The sequence below is a fragment of the Gorilla gorilla genome, chromosome 12 (assembly GCF_029281585.2).
Source record: "Gorilla gorilla gorilla isolate KB3781 chromosome 12, NHGRI_mGorGor1-v2.1_pri, whole genome shotgun sequence".
NCBI lineage: Eukaryota > Metazoa > Chordata > Mammalia > Primates > Hominidae > Gorilla > Gorilla gorilla.
Window position 1 is genome coordinate 138,285,985 of NC_073236.2, and position 17,679 is coordinate 138,303,663.

Here is a 17,679-nt window from a genome sequence, read left to right on the forward strand (position 1 = left end):
AGTTATCCTTTTGACTTTTGCTTTTTTCCATATATTTTGGAAGTGAAAATGGCCGAGTCAGGCCAGGCCAGCACTGCCCTTCTCACGCGGTGTCAAGGACCTCAGTGAGCACCTCTAGGCCTCCCTCGCGCTTATCCAGTCACTAGGGTGGACATCTGTGCCTACTCTTCAGTTGTATTTATTGAATCCTTTGATAATTTTATGTATTTTTCATACAATGTAGGAAGTCTAGTGAGTGAGCTGTCTATTGATATCTGAATTTGAAATGACTAGGAAAAAAAATTTGGGCAAAAATCTGGATCTAAGAAAATAAGTTTGTAAGTTATACTTTTTTTTTCTTTTAACTCCTCTAGATACCTGCACTTTAATCAGATAGAAACTTTGGACCCCGATTCGTTCCAGCATCTCCCGAAGCTCGAGAGGCTGTGAGTTGTGTGTTGTTCCTTGCCTTTCCATTCACAGAGCCCAGGCCTCAGTCACTGGCTTGGTTAGATTAAGGTCAATATCTACCAAACACCTGAAAACTGTTTCAATATAAAATCCATATTTCTAGTCTAACAATTTGGAAATAGGACTTATAATTTTCTCTTTAATTGAGAGTGTTGATAAAATAGGAAAAAAAACCATTTCTTTTGTTTTCAGATTCATTTGTATTAAATAAATGTAATCACTGAGATTTTTTTAAAGCTGATATATATTTGGCTGCTTATATTCTTTTCTACACATTTTAAGAAATATTTTTCAAAATTGGTTTGTTATAAAATCTCTTCCAACAGATTTTTGCATAACAACCGGATTACACATTTAGTTCCAGGGACATTTAATCACTTGGAATCTATGAAGAGATTGTGAGTATAAAACCTTTTGTGTTTCCTTTGCTGCAAAGCCTTCTTTCTCTCTGTTATCCATTCACCTGGTTCTTTTTCAAGTATTGTGAAATGTTGATAACAATCTGATTCTGAAAGAATGAGAATATATGGAGGGTGGATTGAATCCATTAGAGAGCAAAATGAAAAACATGTGGCTCAGACAATGTGGCAAGTAGTTAATCCTTTGATAGGCAATTAAGACTTAAAAAAATTTTTTTTCAGATAGGGTCTTGCTCTGTTGCCCAGGCTGGAGTGCAGTGGCATGATCACAGCTCACTGCAGCCTCAATCTCCCGGGCTCAAGCAATTCTCCCAGATAGCTGAGTAGCTGGGACTATAGGCACATGCCACCATGCCCAGCTAAGTTTTGTAATTTTGTGGGTTTTTTTTTGTTTTTTTTTTGTTTTTCTTTCTTTTTTCTTTTTTTGTGACAGGGTTTTGCCATGTTGCCCAGGCTGGTCTTGATTTCCTAAGCTCAAGCAATCTGTCCACCTCAGCCTCCCAAAGTGCTGGGATTACAGGCATAAGCCACCATGACCAGCCAACATTTAAATCATCTTTAAATTCATCAAATTAATTTTTAATTCCAGCGCATATTTTACTGGTAGAAATAAAACCAGTGTGGAAAGAACCTCTGTGCTATATTCTGTGTCTTTCTACAGCATACTAAGGAGGCTGATCTTCACCCTTTTTTTTGAGACAGAGTTTTGTTTTTGTTGCCAGTCTAGAGTGCAATGGCTCGATTTCAGCTCACTGCAACCTCTGCCTCCCAGGTTCAAGCGATTCTCGTGCCTCAGCCTCCCTAGTAGCTGGGATTACAGGCGCGTGCGACCACGCCTGGCTAATTTTGGTATTTTTGGTAGAGACAGGGTTTCACCATGTTGGCTAGGCTGGTCTTGAACTCCTGACCTCAGGTGATCCGCCCTTCTTGGGCTCCCAAACTGCTGGGATTACAGGCGTGAGCCACTGCACCCGGCCTCCACCCATTTTTTAAGGCTTCCAAATATACTTTTTGCTTATACTGAGCTATTTCTTATAATTAAGGCATTTTAGGACTGGTGGGGAAAGTTGTGACATTCGTTTTGTGTTTTCCTTCATGGTCTTGAAACCGTTATTTTCGGTTAGATATTACTGAGTGTATGCAGTAAACTAGACCTAGAAAGAAACAGAAAATGCCAAGAGACAAGCCTAACTCCAGAGTGGTCTTATGTGATTTGTTTTATCTCTTCAGTGAAATAAAGTGGAGTAAAACATAGACCTTCAGAACTATTTGTGATTTTTTTTTTCCTTTAGGATAAAAATACCACAAGCCAAACTAAAAACTACATCCTGGGTAGGAAGATGGGATGAATACTTCCATATTTGATAGATAACAGAGAGTAGAAAGAAATCACCAGATAAATGCTCTAGAAAGTAGCCAAGACAAGTTTAGGGCAGACTGGTAACAGCCTGGATTATGCTGACAGCTGCCTTCTCTCTGTTCTCAGCCTCTCTCTGGGTATCTGGCAAGGTCCCCCTCTCCTGTTTGCTCACTTTACTAAAGTTGCTCAAACACTACAACCCCAGATTGAGATTCTGTGATAGATTTACAGAGCTGCATCAAGAGAGCACGCTGTGTCCTGGCTGCTGTCTGCTCAGAGCAGTCTCTAACCTCACATCCCTGAGGGGCTGCCCCACCTCTCCAGACCTCCTGAATAGCCCTCTCTGCTTCAGAGCAGATGAAGGTTGGGGGTCCTATGCTTCCTTGGGTGCCCTGAGCAGCTCGCTCCGCCAGGACCGACTGGCCAGATGCCACATACCTGACCGTGACCATCCGGGTCTTGCATGTGCCTGTGGTCCTGTACTGACCTTCAGCTGTGGGCACAGGTTGGGTGCCCTGGGCACGTGGCTGACACTGTCCCCCTCACAGCCTCCTCACCTGAGAGCTGTGCACCTGCTCACGGGGGAAAGGGTGATTCTGGTCGTGAGGCCAGTTCTGTGTTCCTGTCGCCTCTGGGCTCATGTCTGGGAGAACCTCGGATGGGAGGTGTAGCCTCCCCTTCCCCTCCTGGAGCCAGCGTCGGCCCCTAGAGATGCCATCACGCTGCTGCCCTGGTGAGCACCTCTCGGGATCCCATCCCCATCTCGGGGGTGCCCTGGGGCCACCTCATTGAGGGTTAATAGTGAGCACGTCTGTTGCAGAACTTTTCCCTAGTTCAGCGAAAGATGGGGTCCTTGTTACATGGCCACAAAAATTTAGGCTCGCAGACTATTTGAAGAGTGAGAAAAATGGGATTTATTGGGCAAAAAGGAAAAAAAAAAGGGGAAACAGAGACCCTCAGCAAAGCAAGATAGTGTGTTTCCTGCCTCACAGATTGAATTCCACCCAGGAAGAGGAGGGCCAGGCTTCTCCCCGCCGCAAATGGCACAAACCTCTGTGGGCTCCACCCCAGTGTGCACCCCTCCCAGTGCACAGGCCGGCTGGAGGGGCCTGGGGACCCCTTCCCACCTGGCTGTCTCACATCCAGCTGCCAGCCTCTTCCAACCCTTGCCCTGTAGCCTGTGTTTGCTACCTGGAACTCCTCTGTCCCCCAGACAACTTCTTCCCCGTGTGCGGAGACAACACTTTTCCCAGGGTGCAGGCACATCCTGCCCATGTTCCCCTTGTTGGGACAGGATGTGCCACTCACTAGAAACTTTCCAGGTCAGCTTGGACCTCAGGAAACTTAGGTGTGAACCCCAGCCAGGAGATGCAGCCCCGCCCTCCCACACTGCCTGGGAAGCCTCAGGCCGGAGGGAGATGATGTAGAACTGTCCTGCCCGTGATGATGGGCGTTGAGTGACAGTGGTGGTTTTGTGGCTGTGGTTTTCATGTTACTGATTTCTGTGAGTGGCTCCCACCTGGTCTCCTTCACAAACTTCCCTGACCTGTGCCGCTGGCACACTCCCTCGCCTTGAGCTCGACACCCGATGCCTGGGTGTGCACAAGCCCTATGCTACTCACGCCTCTCCGGTCAGTGCCTTGAGGGGCACTGTGCACCCCCGGGCTCTTCCTGGTGATGTGTGTGTCTCGACATCACTCCCTGAGTCGGGCACCGGGGCTCAGATTCCACCACGAGACGTGTCCCATTCGCAAGCCCGGCAGGCCTGGCACATGTTTCCCGACGCGGGACCTGGAAGCCCTGTCTGATGGACGGATGGACAAGCCCACCCATCCCGTGTCTCACCGGCTGCATCTTCCTTCCCACAGGCGATTGGACTCAAACACACTTCACTGCGACTGTGAAATCCTGTGGTTGGCGGATTTGCTGAAAACCTACGCGGAGTCGGGGAACGCGCAGGCAGCGGCCACCTGTGAATATCCCAGACGCATCCAGGGACGCTCAGTGGCAACCATCACCCCGGAAGAGCTGAACTGTGGTGAGTGGCCTGACACGCACACACCATCCACACACACACACCATTTACACACACACCATCCACACACACACACCATTTACACACACACCATCCACACACACCATTTATAGACACACAGACACACACCATCCACACACACACCATTTACACACACATTTATAGACACACACGTGCAGACACAAACCACACACACGCACATACACGCACACACCATCCACACACACACACCATTTACACACCACTTATAGACACACACACACGCAGACACAAACCACACACACGCACATACACACCATCCACACACATTTACACACACACCATTTATAGACACATGCAGATACAAACCATACACACGCACATACACGCACACACACACCACACACACACCATCTACACACACACCATCCACACACACCACACACACACCATTTACACACACACCATTTATAGACACACGCGCAGACACAAATCACACACACGCACATACACGCATACACCACACACATACCATTTACACACACACCATTTACAGACACACACACGTAGACACAAACCACACACATGCACATACACACACATGCACATACACACACACACCATCCACACACACACACCATCCACACACACACCATTTACACACACACCATTTATAGACACACACACATGCAGACACAAACCACACACACGCACATACACACACCATCCACACACACACCATTTACACACATACCATTTACACACACACCATTTATAGACACACATGCAGATACAAACCACACACACGCACATACATGCACACACCACACACACACCATTTACACACACACCATTTATAGACACACACATGCAGACACAAACCACACACATGCGCCATCCACACACACACCATTTATAGACAAACACACATGCAGACACAAACCACACACACGCACATACACACACCATCCACACACACACACCATCCACACACACACCATCTACACACACACCATTTATAGACACACATGCAGACACAAACCACACACACGCACATACATACACCATCCACACACACATTTACACACACCATTTATAGACACACACACGCAGACACAAACCACACACACGCACATACACGCACACACCACCCACACACCATTTACACACACACCATTTATAGACACACGCATGCAGACACCAACCACACACATGCGCCATCCACACACACACACCATTTACACACACACCATTTATAGACACACACGTGCAGACACAAGCCACACACACGCACATACACGCACACACCATCCACACACACCATTTACACACACACATGCAGACACAAACCACACACACATACACGCACACGCCATCCACACACACCATTTACACACACACCATTTATAGACACACACACATGCAGACACAAACCACACACACACACACCATTTACACACAAACCATTTATAGACACACAGACATAAACCATCCACACACACATGCACATACAATCCACACACACACACGACACACGCACATACCATCTACACACACCATTTATAGATACACACATGCAGACACAAACCACACACACACACATACACGCACACACCACACACTCACCACACACACATGCACACACCATCCACAAACACACCATTTATAGACACACACACACACACACACGCACGCACATACACGGCTGTTTATTTTGGTAAGGTGAAAGGATCTCCCTGCATGATGGTTTTGTAATACGACAAAAATACACAGTTTTTTTTTTTAAAGTTTCTTCTAGCTCAGTTCTTGCTGGAGCTATGTCAGGGGCAGTTAGAACTGAGCGCGGGCCTGGTGGCTGGGGGTACTGCACCACTCAGGTTTCTAGCCTGGGGAGCAAGAGAGGCCCAGACTCCTGTGCAGCCGCCTGCCTGCGCTGCTTCCCCACCCCGGACCCAGACTCCGCCCTCAGCTCCGCAGGGCACTGGCTGTCAACAGCTCCCAGAAACGGCCCTCAGTGGAAGGAGCTGCCCCACCTGCGTCCCTGAAGGGAGGGCCCTCGGTGCTCAGGGGGGCCCAGGGACCTGTGTTGCCCAACTTGGCAGCTCTGCTGAGCTGTGCGAGAACCTGTGAGTCAGCCGAGGCCCTGTCGTTTTCGCTAATGCTCCTATGGGTGTTCATTCCAGATAGTTTTCCAAGAAACCGACTCACGGCCTTCCGTAATCACAGTGCTGAGGTTGTGCCCTTGGAGACCTTGTCATACCTTTACTCCTTACTCCAATTTGGCTGTCAGAGATTATTCTTGTTTTTTATAATAGCTTTATCGAGGCATTGTTCCCGTGCCAGACAATTCACCCCGTTCAGGTGTACAGTTAGGTGGGTTTTAGGATGTCTGCAGGGTCGTGCAGCCTAAATAATGAAGAAAGCAGCGAAAGCTTATTTTGATTTTGTGGTGATGGGGAGCCATGGGAGGGTTTACGGAACGTTGGGATGATGTTTATATTCTAGAAGGAGCTTTCTGGCAGCCCTCGGGAGAGGGAATCGGGGAGTGTGTGAGGGAGGCAGGGAGGCCGGGTAAGGCCCGAGCGGTGAGAACCTCCGTGAAGCCAAGGGCTCTAGTGCTGCAGAGGAGAGAGAAGATGAGGCACGCTTCCCAGAGTGACAGGGGAGCACAGGGAGGGCTGGGCAGAGCCGCCCCAGCCTCCTGACCCGGGCTGTGCAATGCTGGGGAGACGGAAGGAGGCAATCCTGGAGGAGCCCTTGCTGACAGCCCCAAGTTGGGTCGAGGGCCTTTGTTTTGGTTGCCGGGCAGAATGGCAGCACTGAGCAGAGTCATCTCCGCTGCACACACACACACTCGTACCCGCGCTTGTGTCTGCCCCACTGCAGGCACTCACTTGTACACACCTGTGTGTGGTTGTGTTTTTCTTCTTGTGATGCTCGCAGAATGTACATGGAGACAGATTCGCACACTGAGGTGACGAGGCAGAGATGGAAGCCTAGGCCCGCCCTCGGCGTGGTTCCCTCATGGCTGCTGAGGGGAGCCTTAGAGAAGGCCGCTCCCTGTGCAGGCCTGGAGCTCCGGAGCAGCCGCCAGGGACGGGAGCCTGGGAGCCGTCAGCCCTCGAGGAAGGCCTGGGAGCCGTCAGCCCTCGGGTGGCCCCTGGAAGCCATGTGGAGTCATGGGCACGCAGGAGGCGGGAGAGGCCATTCTTCCCCTTGCCCAGGGTGGAGGGTGAAGGGCGGGGCAGCTGTGGAGGAGGGAGGCTGGGAGTTGCTCCAGCTGTGGTGTCTGCCACCTGCCTGTGCTTTTAGAGGCTTATTCTTTCAGGGACGCTTTAGCTACAGAGTACTATTTTTTGTCTTTTATTCACTGAAAATAGCGACCCGTGGCGTATCCACTCCGCACAGGTGTTTGGTTTTCCCAGAGGGCCTCGAGGGGACGCCGAAGGCTGTCATCTGGGGCTGTCTGCCCAACTCTGAGCCAGCCTGTCTCTCGGGTGCTCAGAACATGGCGCCCTGAGGCATAGACATCGTGTAGATCCGCACCGTAGACGGGGCTGTAGAGAAGCCCGTCTGGCACTTTTGTGGGGGATGTTTGTGGCTGAATTACACCTTTGGGCATCTGTGGTTTCCTTTTGGACACAGAGAACTCAGCGTGGGTTGTCATTTATTTTCATGTCATGGTTTAGACTAAGAAGGTTTCCATTTTCTGGTTGGGCACAGAAAGGCCCCGGATCACCTCCGAGCCCCAGGACGCAGACGTGACCTCGGGGAACACCGTGTACTTCACCTGCAGAGCCGAAGGCAACCCTAAGCCTGAGATCATCTGGCTGCGAAACAAGTGAGTTGGGGCCAAACAGAAATGCCCCTGTGCATCTCTCGGAGTTACACCCAGACACCTAAACCACACCTCACTCCCCACCAGGGCCCATGTCCACTCTTCCTCCTCTACGTAGGGAAAAGTACAAAGGAGAAACTATTTCTGCTCCTTTCCGGTCTTACATGGCAGGGGGTGTGACGATGTTTCTGCCAGGCTGGGGCCCCTTCCCCACTCTCTCCTGGGCAGTACAGGGGTGCCCTGGCTGGGCAATGCGTCACTGCGGCCCTTCCCGGTGGGAGGGAGGGAGAGCGAGCATGCTGGTTGTTCTCTCCCTGCCTGCTGACGTCTGGCAGCAGCCTGTTTGCTCTGGTCACTGTTGTTGGCAGCCTTGACCTGGGGCATTGTGACCAACCTGAGTGGGTGCGGGAGGGGCCTTGACCTCTGCTGGGACGGCGTCCTCAGGAGCCCGGAGCGCCACGCAGCTGCTGACACAGGTTCGCTCAGCTCCCGTGTGGATCTAACTTGTCTCCCAAACAAAGAAAGTCTCCTCTTGTGTCCACAAACATGGTGTGGGCCTGTTAAGGCTAAGACGGCCCTGGCTGCGGGCTGTCAGGGTGACAGAGGGAAGTCCTACCGCTGACCATTACATGCGTCCTGGCAGCGAGCCCCACCTGTGAGCCAGGTGTGGGGAGCACCCCTGCCCTGCTGGGGTTTGTGAGCTGGGGCTGTGTTGGTTAAGGAGTGATGGAGTCTAGGGGGAGAGATGGGAGGAGGTGAAAGGCGTGCGGTTGGGGGGCGGGCAGGACCTGGGTGCAGGGGCAGAGAGGCCTAGGTGGGCATGAGGTCAGATTGCCGGAAGGCACCTGGGGCCAAATCACTGAGGGTCCTAAGTTGGAGTGGAGCACTTTCAAAGTGACCTTTTGAAAGGAATCCTTAAAAGAAAATCCTGAAGTAAAGCCACCGTGTCCTAGCTTCTCCCATCTGCCTGCGTGAGGACAGCTTCTGAAGGAGCTCCTCCTGCCGGCCCAGCCCCAGCACTCCTGCACTGCTCCTCTCTGGCCATGTTTAGTCATGAGGCAGCAAGAGGGATGCGTCTGAGATGTGAGCCCTGTGATACTCGGGCGGATAGATGAGGCACAAACTGAGTCATTGTTCCAGACTCCAGAGGCAAACCGGGCTGGGCTTGGCTCTCGGGCAAGGCGGTGTTTACAGAAGAGATGGACAGGAGCAGGGAGCTGGCCGTCCCCAGTTGTCAGGAACAGAATGGGAAGATGTGTTCATGCTGAAGAGGACATGGGAGGTTTGTTCCAGCTCTAGATTTTGTTATCCTCATGACTGAAAAGTCATATTGACCTTGGCTGCAGTGCCGGACAAGGAGCCTGTAAGGTGCAGTCACTCTCTTCACAGGTTTTGTCTTGGATGGCTCCCAAGTTGATGAGATTTAACATCCAGAGAACACTGGAGGAATTCTGCAGTATTATGTTGTGTGCATTTAAAAGTCAGGGAAGCATAAATTTGGCCCCAGTCCATCACACCTACATTTTATATACGAAAAAATTGATGCCCGCAGTTGAAATCTCACAGCTAAATATGGCAGAGCTAGAGCCGAAGCCCTGAGGCCTGGTGACCTGTGCTGGGCTCTGCCCTCCACCAGCTGGAGTCTCACCTGCCGGCTGGCCTTACCTAACATCCAGAGTCACCTGCAGGCCACCCTCACCTGCTGGCTCACCCTGTTTCTGGTCAGGGGCATTGGGCCACATCAGAGAGAGTCTTGTTTATGGGGCCTAAGCTGACATTGCTTCCATCCAGCAATCCCTGTGGGTAAGGACAGATTGCAAGTTGGGGGATTGGTGCCAGGCAGAGGAGAGCATGAGGAAGATTTGGGAGAAGGAGGGCGTTGGTCTTTCGAGTGTTCCCGACGGTTTGGCTGTGCGCTGGCAGGTTTCTGAGGGCGGTCATGGGGAAGTGCTTTTGCACAGTGCTGGTGCTTCTCCTCCTGCATGAGCGACCCAGCTTGGTCCAGGCTGCACAGGCTCCTTAGGAAACTCGCGTGGAAGGTGCTGAATCTCGTGCACTGAGGAAGTGGGTTTCTGTTTCACAGAGGTCTTGTCTGTCTTGGTGATCTGCAAGTAGGAGTTCTCTGTAGGCCCGTCTGCATTCTCAGAGGGCTCCGTGCCTGGCTGTTCTTACTCTGTCCTCACACTTGCCATAGACTGGGATCTCAGTGGCATCCAATGTCACCTCTCTACTCTTCACCTGCTTCTGCATAAAGGGAACTAAAGTGAAATTACAGGTGGGGTGAGGGTGAGAGGCGGCAGGACTGACGTTGGGGTAAAGGTTGCAGCTTTTCTTGGCTGCCTGAAGTGTGTGTGATGCAGCATGGCCCCAGGGGAGGTCCCTGCTGCCCGAGGACTGGCCGAGCCATGCAAAGGTGGGGTCACCTGTGTCCTGGCCTCTTCGTGGTGCAGCGCCACAGGTTCCTCCCAGATCCCAGAGGGAGGCCAGCCAGCAGCTTGCAGGCACTGTTTGTTAAAATACAGATAGAGAGATCTGGCGCACACCTGCAATCCCAGCACTTTCGGAGCCCGAGGCAGGAGGAGCGCTTAAGCCCAGGAAGCTGAGGCTGCAGTGAGCAATGGTTATACCGCTGCACTCCAGCCTGGGCCGCAGAGTGAGACTCTGTCTCTAAAATAAAAAAATAAAATACACATAGATACATCTCTGGCTTTTAGTAATGTAAAAATGTTTCTACCCTTTTTAGTTAATTCACCAGAAACGAAAGAAAATGTTTCCTTGGAATTTTTTCCGTTTTGTTCATTGCTTTCTCCTTTGGAATTAGAAACACTTTAAAAAATGTAGATAGATTGAACACGTGAATACTAAGGATAAGTACCTGAGTGAATGAGATGTGCAAATACACGGTCCCCTTTTCAGAATTGCCTGTTAGGTCAGGGCTGCCAGGAAGGAGGAGACCCTGGAAGGTGAGCTGTTCCTCGCACAAGTTGTGCCTGCTGCAGGGCTGGAAACCCCTGTGCTGGGGATGGGTGAGGTACGTCTTTGTGCTTTCAACACTTGACCAGACCATATTTCTGTCTTTGTAGTAATGAGCTGAGCATGAAGACAGATTCCCGCCTAAACTTGCTGGACGATGGGACCCTGATGATCCAGAACACACAGGAGACAGACCAGGGTATCTACCAGTGCATGGCAAAGAACGTGGCCGGAGAGGTGAAGACGCAAGAGGTGACCCTCAGGTACTTCGGGTCTCCAGGTATGTGGTGGGCATTTCACACCGGGGTTCCGTCCAGAATTGTCGTCCCTCACTATCTGCTTTCTCCTTTCCTTGCACCCCAACTCAGTAAAATAAGAATGAACATTGAAGTCTGAAGTTGAAGCTCCAGTACCAGGGTTGGCTCAGAAAGCTTTTGAAGCGCAGGGTCGTAGATGATCCATGAGCGGTGCTGTGGTCCCCAGTTAGCCCCTCATCTGGGGACACACTCATAGTCCACACAGCCGGGGCAGTCCATGCTGTGAGCCCAGCCCATTGAGAGAGGGCCTTGGGAACCTGGAGAGACTGTGCCACACCCTGACCCACCGACCCCACCCCCCAGGCGCCATCTGAAGGGACAGCTACTCAGCCACAGCCAGCTGTTGCCATGTGGTAACGAGGTCTCTATTTTGCTAAGGGCTTGGATTATGTAAAAGAAACCACAAATCTAGATTTTCATCCAATATTTTCATGTTTAAGATAATGGCACCTAAATTTAAAACATTTAAAAACTGTCTCAGCCGCATCAAGTCCAGCTGTGGCCTCTCATCCATCTGGGCCCCACCAGGTTGCAAACTCTGCTCTGATCCACCTGTGTTATCCATGGCCATTGCTCAGAAGAGGAGCTGGGCCCTTGAAGAACAGCGGATTGAGGCATTGGGTGTACCCACCATGGCTCTGGGAAATGATACAGATCAGTTCATGCCTCTGGACGGGTCTGCCTGTCGTCCTGTGCAGAAGCCGGTAGAGTCGGAGCCCTTACCCAGGGAGGCTGCAGGTGTAACTTCCTCTCTGAAACCTTCTGGCTGCCTTTAGCTTCAGCCACAAATCATGCCAGGGTTGCTGTTTCCCAGGTATTTTGTATTTCAGGCCATTATGGTTATAAAACCTTTTGTTTGGCAATGTAAGTGGTTTTGGTGTTTCTTGTTTAAATCCCAGCTCCTTAATTGGCCTGGTCTCTGCATCACCTGGTACATCCCAGCATAGACACAATCAACAGTTATCAGTGACTGAGAATTCCTGGCTATCATATTTCCATTCAAAGGAAAGCCCAAGGATATAGTACTGCTGAATCAAAGCCCTTAATCAAACAACGTTCCACATGTTTAGCACAAGGCATTGAGCATCTTTCCAAATTCAGAGTGCTGTGGGCCTGTGCAGAGAAGTTAAGACACAGCCGCTGCTCATAGAAGGAGCATGGACTGTATTTTTAAGGAATTAAAAAATCCACAAAATAGGGAGAAAAAGTTGTGTAGTACTGTTAAGTATGTGTTATAGACAAAGGAGAATAACTATGGATTATGAGTAATGAACTACTTAGGAGAGTTACTATGTTCATAGGTTGATTGATTCCTAGACATGAATATTTAGCCAGCTCTTTATGGCTTGAGAGTTCCAAATTTCACTCCTTTTGATCTGAATTGTTGTGTCTTTCTCAGGAACAACAGCCCTATTTAGTATACTAGTCTGAGCATGTGGGTGTAGCTCCCTCAGATACACATGAAGAGTCTCCCGCCATCCGGTGCACAGGGAGTCACTGCAGCATGGGGGAACCGGCCCTGAGAAGCCTAGGCTGACACACTGCAGCCTGCAGTCCACACCTGCCTACTGCCTGTTTTTCCTAAGGTCTATGAACTAAGAATACTTTTCTACAATTTTAAATGATCAAAACTTTTAAAAGAAGAACAATATCTTATGACCACATGACAGCTAGAGGAAATTCAGGCGTCATTGTCTATGATTAAGTTTTCTTGGAGCATGACCACACCTATTCTTCTGCACAATGTCTGTGGCTGCTTGTATGCTACCATGGCAGAGTTGAGTAGTAGCAACAAAACCTGTGTGGCCCTCAGAACTTAAAACAGGACCCATCTGGCCCTTTACAGAAAAAAATGGCCAACTGCTGTCACAGACTATGGTAATAATGTATAGTAATGGGAATAGAGTGACGTGTAGGTCTCTGTGAGCCATAAAGGGGCATATCGCACCCAGTATCCTGAAGCTCTGTGATTAGGAGCATATAAAAAGTTTGCAATTTTTATCTTTCTGATGAATTACATTTTTGATCAGTAACACTTCTATCTCTATCAGTGCTTTTTGCTTCAAGGTAAATTTGTTGTAAGATAAATACAGCAGCCTCTACTTGATTCGTATTGGCAGGTGTGTCTTTTCCCACCATTTTTCTCCGAGCCTTTCCATGTACATATATTTGAGATGTTTAATATAAATAACATAGAGCTAGAAATTTAAAAAAAAATCCTGTTTTTCTTAAAGTTAATCCATTTAAATATGTTTATTGTAGTTAACAATATGAGATTTATAAATTCTAGCTCTTATTCTGAACTGTTTGTCCAAACTTTTCTGTTTCTTGCTTTAGTTGGAAATAATTATTTTTCATATTTGTTCCCCACTACTTGTTTGGACACTATATGCCCATTTCTGTTCTTTTAATGGTTAGCCTAGAAATTTTAAATGCATTCTTAAATTGCCAAAGCCTAAAGTTAGTATAACCTTCCCCTCTAACGTGCGTTCATCCCTCTGAGTTGATGTGCTTGGTTCTGCTTTTTTTTTTTTAAACCTATAAACATTATTATTTTGTTCTCCCAGTGTTTGTCTGGGTGCATCCATGTGGTTCCCACTTCCTTTGTCCTTCCTTTGTTTATCTCAGCTCTTCTATCGGGGATCACCTTCCTTCTGCCTGATGTGGGGGGAGTTGGGCAGCAAGTTCACGTGAGGACCAGATTTTGGCGAACAACACTTAAATGAGATTTCTTTCTCTCTTCTACTGGGCATCGTTCCCTGGGTGGGGCAGGCAGGTTTTGAAGTTAGTTCTTTCTCATGCCGAGGGCACAGCACTGTGGGGATGCAGCTGCTGTTCAGTTTTCTGTTGGACTTCTCTTTGTGGGCCTGGTTGATCTGTGTCTTGTCTTCTGTATCACATGAGGCTCTTAAGGCTAAATTTAAGTTATAAGGGTCTGCAAATGCCCTCAAGGCCGACTTTGACTTTGGTGTTCGTACTTCTGTGAGTAGCTTCTTGGTTTCCAGTTTGTTATTCTGATAGAAATACTAATATTAAATGTCATTTCTGTATTTTTTATAGTTTATACTTAAATATTTGATTAACACAGCTTACATGTTAACATATATAAAAAAGGTAGAAAGTCTTCCTCCTGGCTCTTTTTGTCATCCGCTCAATTCCTATTCCCTTCTCCTCTTCCCAAAATGCTTAGTAGTTTCTTCCCTATCTATATACAAAAAAAGTAAGCATATTTGAGGCAAGTGATTTTTCTTAGATGATATCTTAGAAATCTTTCTAGTCTTTCACTTTTAATACATGAGTTTTCTTACTCTCTTTCTTTGGATAGCTGCATAGAATTCCATGATCTAAATGCACCATAATTTATTTAACAAGTTCTCTTTTGGAGTGAGTTTAGATTTTTTTCCAAATCTTTAGCTATCACAGTTGTGTGTTATTTATTCAAAAGCCTTTGGGCCAGATGTCTTTTGATATCCAGAAACTTGGGGAAATTTTTAGAAGGGTAGCGTAGTGTAAAATCCACATACCAGTTTAGACTGTCAGCAGAGTCTGGGATAGTACCCTGTAATCAATGTATTAATATCCTATAGCAAACTGTATGGATATTCACAGAAAGTAGAATAAAGACTATAAGTAGTCTTATGCTAGATAGATCCAGTTTTGCCAACAAATAAGTTATGAAAAAATAATGATTTTTGGAGCTTTCTGAATTTTAGCATGGCAGATAAGGATGGTTGACCTGAAGAAACAACAGGGCAAAAGGAAAACAGACAAAAATTATTTATTTATTTATTTACTTAGACAGAGTCTCACTGTTGCCCAGGCTGGAGTACAGTGGTAAGATCTCAGCTCACTGAAACCTCTGACTCCCTGGTTCAAGTGATTCTCCTGCCTCAGCCTGCCGAGTAGCTGGGACTACAGGTGTGCACCACCATACTGGCTAATTTTTGTATTTTTAGTAGAGGCAGGGTTTCGCCATGTTGGCCAGGCTGGTCTCGAATTCCTGACATCAGGCGATTGCCCACCTCAGCCTCTCGAAGTGCTGGGATTACAGGCATGAGCCACCACGTCTGGCCCAAACAAAAATTTATTTGGACAGATGACATTTTATGTGCTTGTAAAAATATCTATGGATTAAGTTTCTAGCAGAATATATATATTTTTAAATTTTACTTTAAGTTCTGGGATATATGTGCTGAATGTGCACATATGTTACATAGGTATACATGTGCCATGGTGGTTTGCTGCCACCTATCAACCTGTCATCTAGGGTTTAAGCCCCACAGGCATTAGATATTTGTCCTAATGCTCTCCCTTTCCCCCAACCCCCCGACAGGCCCCGGTGTTTGATGTTCCGCTCCCTGTGTCCACGTGTTCTCACTGTTCAACTCCCACTTATGAATGAGAACATGCGGTGTTTGGTTTTCTGTCCCTGTGTTAGTTTGCTGAGGATGATGGTTTCCAGCTTTTTCCATGTTCCTGCAAAGGACATGGTCTCATTCTTTTTTATGGCTGCATAGTATTCCATGGTGTGTATGTGCTACGTTTTCTTTATCCAGTCTATCATTGATGGGCATTTGGGTTGGTTCCAAGTCTTTGCTATTGTGAGTAGTGCTGCAATAAACATAACGTGTGCATGTGTCTTTATAGTAGTATGACTTATAATCCTTTGGGTATATACCCAATAATGGGATTGCTGGGTCAAATTATATTTCTGGTTCTAGATCCTTGAGGAATTGCCACACTGTCTTCCACAATGGTTGAACTAATTTACAATCCCAGCAACAGCGTAAAAACGTTCCTATTTCTCTGCATCCTCGCCAGCATCTGTTGTTCCCAGACTTTTTAATGATCGCCATTCTAACTGGCATGAGATGGTATCTCATTGTGGTTTTGATTTCCATTTCTCTAGTGACCAGTGATGATGAGCTTTTTTTTCATATGTTTGTTGGCCACATAAATTTCTTTTGAGAAGTGTCTGTTCATATCCTTAACCCACTTTTAGATGGGGTTGTTTTTTTTCTTGTAAATTTGTTTAAGTTCCTTGTAGATTCTGGATATTAGACCTTTGTCAGATGGAGAGATTGCAAAAATTTTCTCCCATTCTATAGTTGCCTGTTCACTCTGACGATAGTTTTTCTTGTGCAGAAGCTCTTTAGTGTAATTAGATTCCATTTGTCACTTTTGGCTTTTGTTGCGATTGCTTTTGGTGTTTTAGTCACAAAGTCTTTGCCCATGCCTGTGTCCTGAATGTTATTGCCTAGGTTTTCTTCTAGGGTTTTTATGGTTTCAGGTTTTATGTTTAAGTCTTTAATCCATCTTTGAGTTAATTTTTGTATAAGGTGTAAGGAAGGGATCCAGTTTCAGCTTTCTACATATGGCTAGCCAGTTTTCCCAGCACCATGTATTAAATAGGGAATCCTTTCCCCATTGCTTGTTTTTGTCAGGTTTGTCAAAGATCAGATGGTTGTAGATGTGTGGTGTTATTTCTGAGGGCTCTGTTCTGTTCTATTGTCTATATCTCTGTTTTGGTACCTCTATCGTGTTGTTTTGGTTCCTGTAGCCTTGTAGTATAGTTTGAAGTTAGGTAGTGTGATGCCTCCGGCTTTGTTCTTTTTGCTTAAATTGTCTTGGCTATACGGGCTGCTTTTTGGTCCATATGAAATTTAGAGTAGTTTTTTCTAGTTCTGTGAAGAAAGTCAATGGTAGCTTGATGGGAATAGCATTGAATCTATAAATTACTTCGGGCAGTATGGCCATTTTCACAATATTGATTCTTCCTGTCCATGAGCATGGAATGTTTTTCCATTTGTTTGTGTCCTCTCTGATTTCCTTGAGCAGTGGTTTGTAGTTCTCCTTAAAGAGGTCCTTCAAGTCCCTTGTAAGTTGTATTCCTAGGTATTTTATTTTCTTTGTAGCAATCATGAATGGGAGTTCACTCATGATTTGGCTCTCTGCTTGTCTATTATTGGTGTATAGGAATGCTTGTGATTTTTGCACATTGATTTTGTGCCCTGAAACTTTGCTGAAGTTGTTTATAAGCTTAAGGAGTTTTGGGGCTGAGATGTTGTTGTTTTCTAAATATGCAATCATGTCGTCTGCAAACAGAGACAATTTGACTTCCTCTCTTCCTATTTGAATACCCTCTTAGGAGGGTGTATATGTCCAGGAATTTACCCCTTTCTTCCAGATTTTCTAGTTTATTTGTGTAGAGGTGTTTGTAGTATTCTTTGATGGTAGTTTGTATTTCTTTGGGATCAGGGGTGATATCCCCTTTATCATTTTTTATCCTATTTGATTCTTCTCTCTTT

The 17,679-nt window shown here is 47.2% G+C and overlaps 1 protein-coding gene across 3 annotated transcripts in view; it reads left to right on the plus strand.

Annotated features, from left to right (window-relative positions):
* Nucleotides 1-17,679, plus strand: part of PXDN (peroxidasin) — a 113,921-nt gene that overhangs the window by 60,925 nt on the left and 35,317 nt on the right. For all 3 annotated transcript variants that reach the window (XM_031006761.3, XM_031006764.3, XM_055378696.2), the window contains 5 exons: nucleotides 354-425; nucleotides 777-848; nucleotides 4,098-4,267; nucleotides 7,967-8,084; nucleotides 11,165-11,334. In XM_031006761.3, the coding sequence (XP_030862621.3) occupies nucleotides 354-425; nucleotides 777-848; nucleotides 4,098-4,267; nucleotides 7,967-8,084; nucleotides 11,165-11,334 (602 nt within the window). The remainder of the gene's footprint in view (nucleotides 1-353; nucleotides 426-776; nucleotides 849-4,097; nucleotides 4,268-7,966; nucleotides 8,085-11,164; nucleotides 11,335-17,679) is intronic.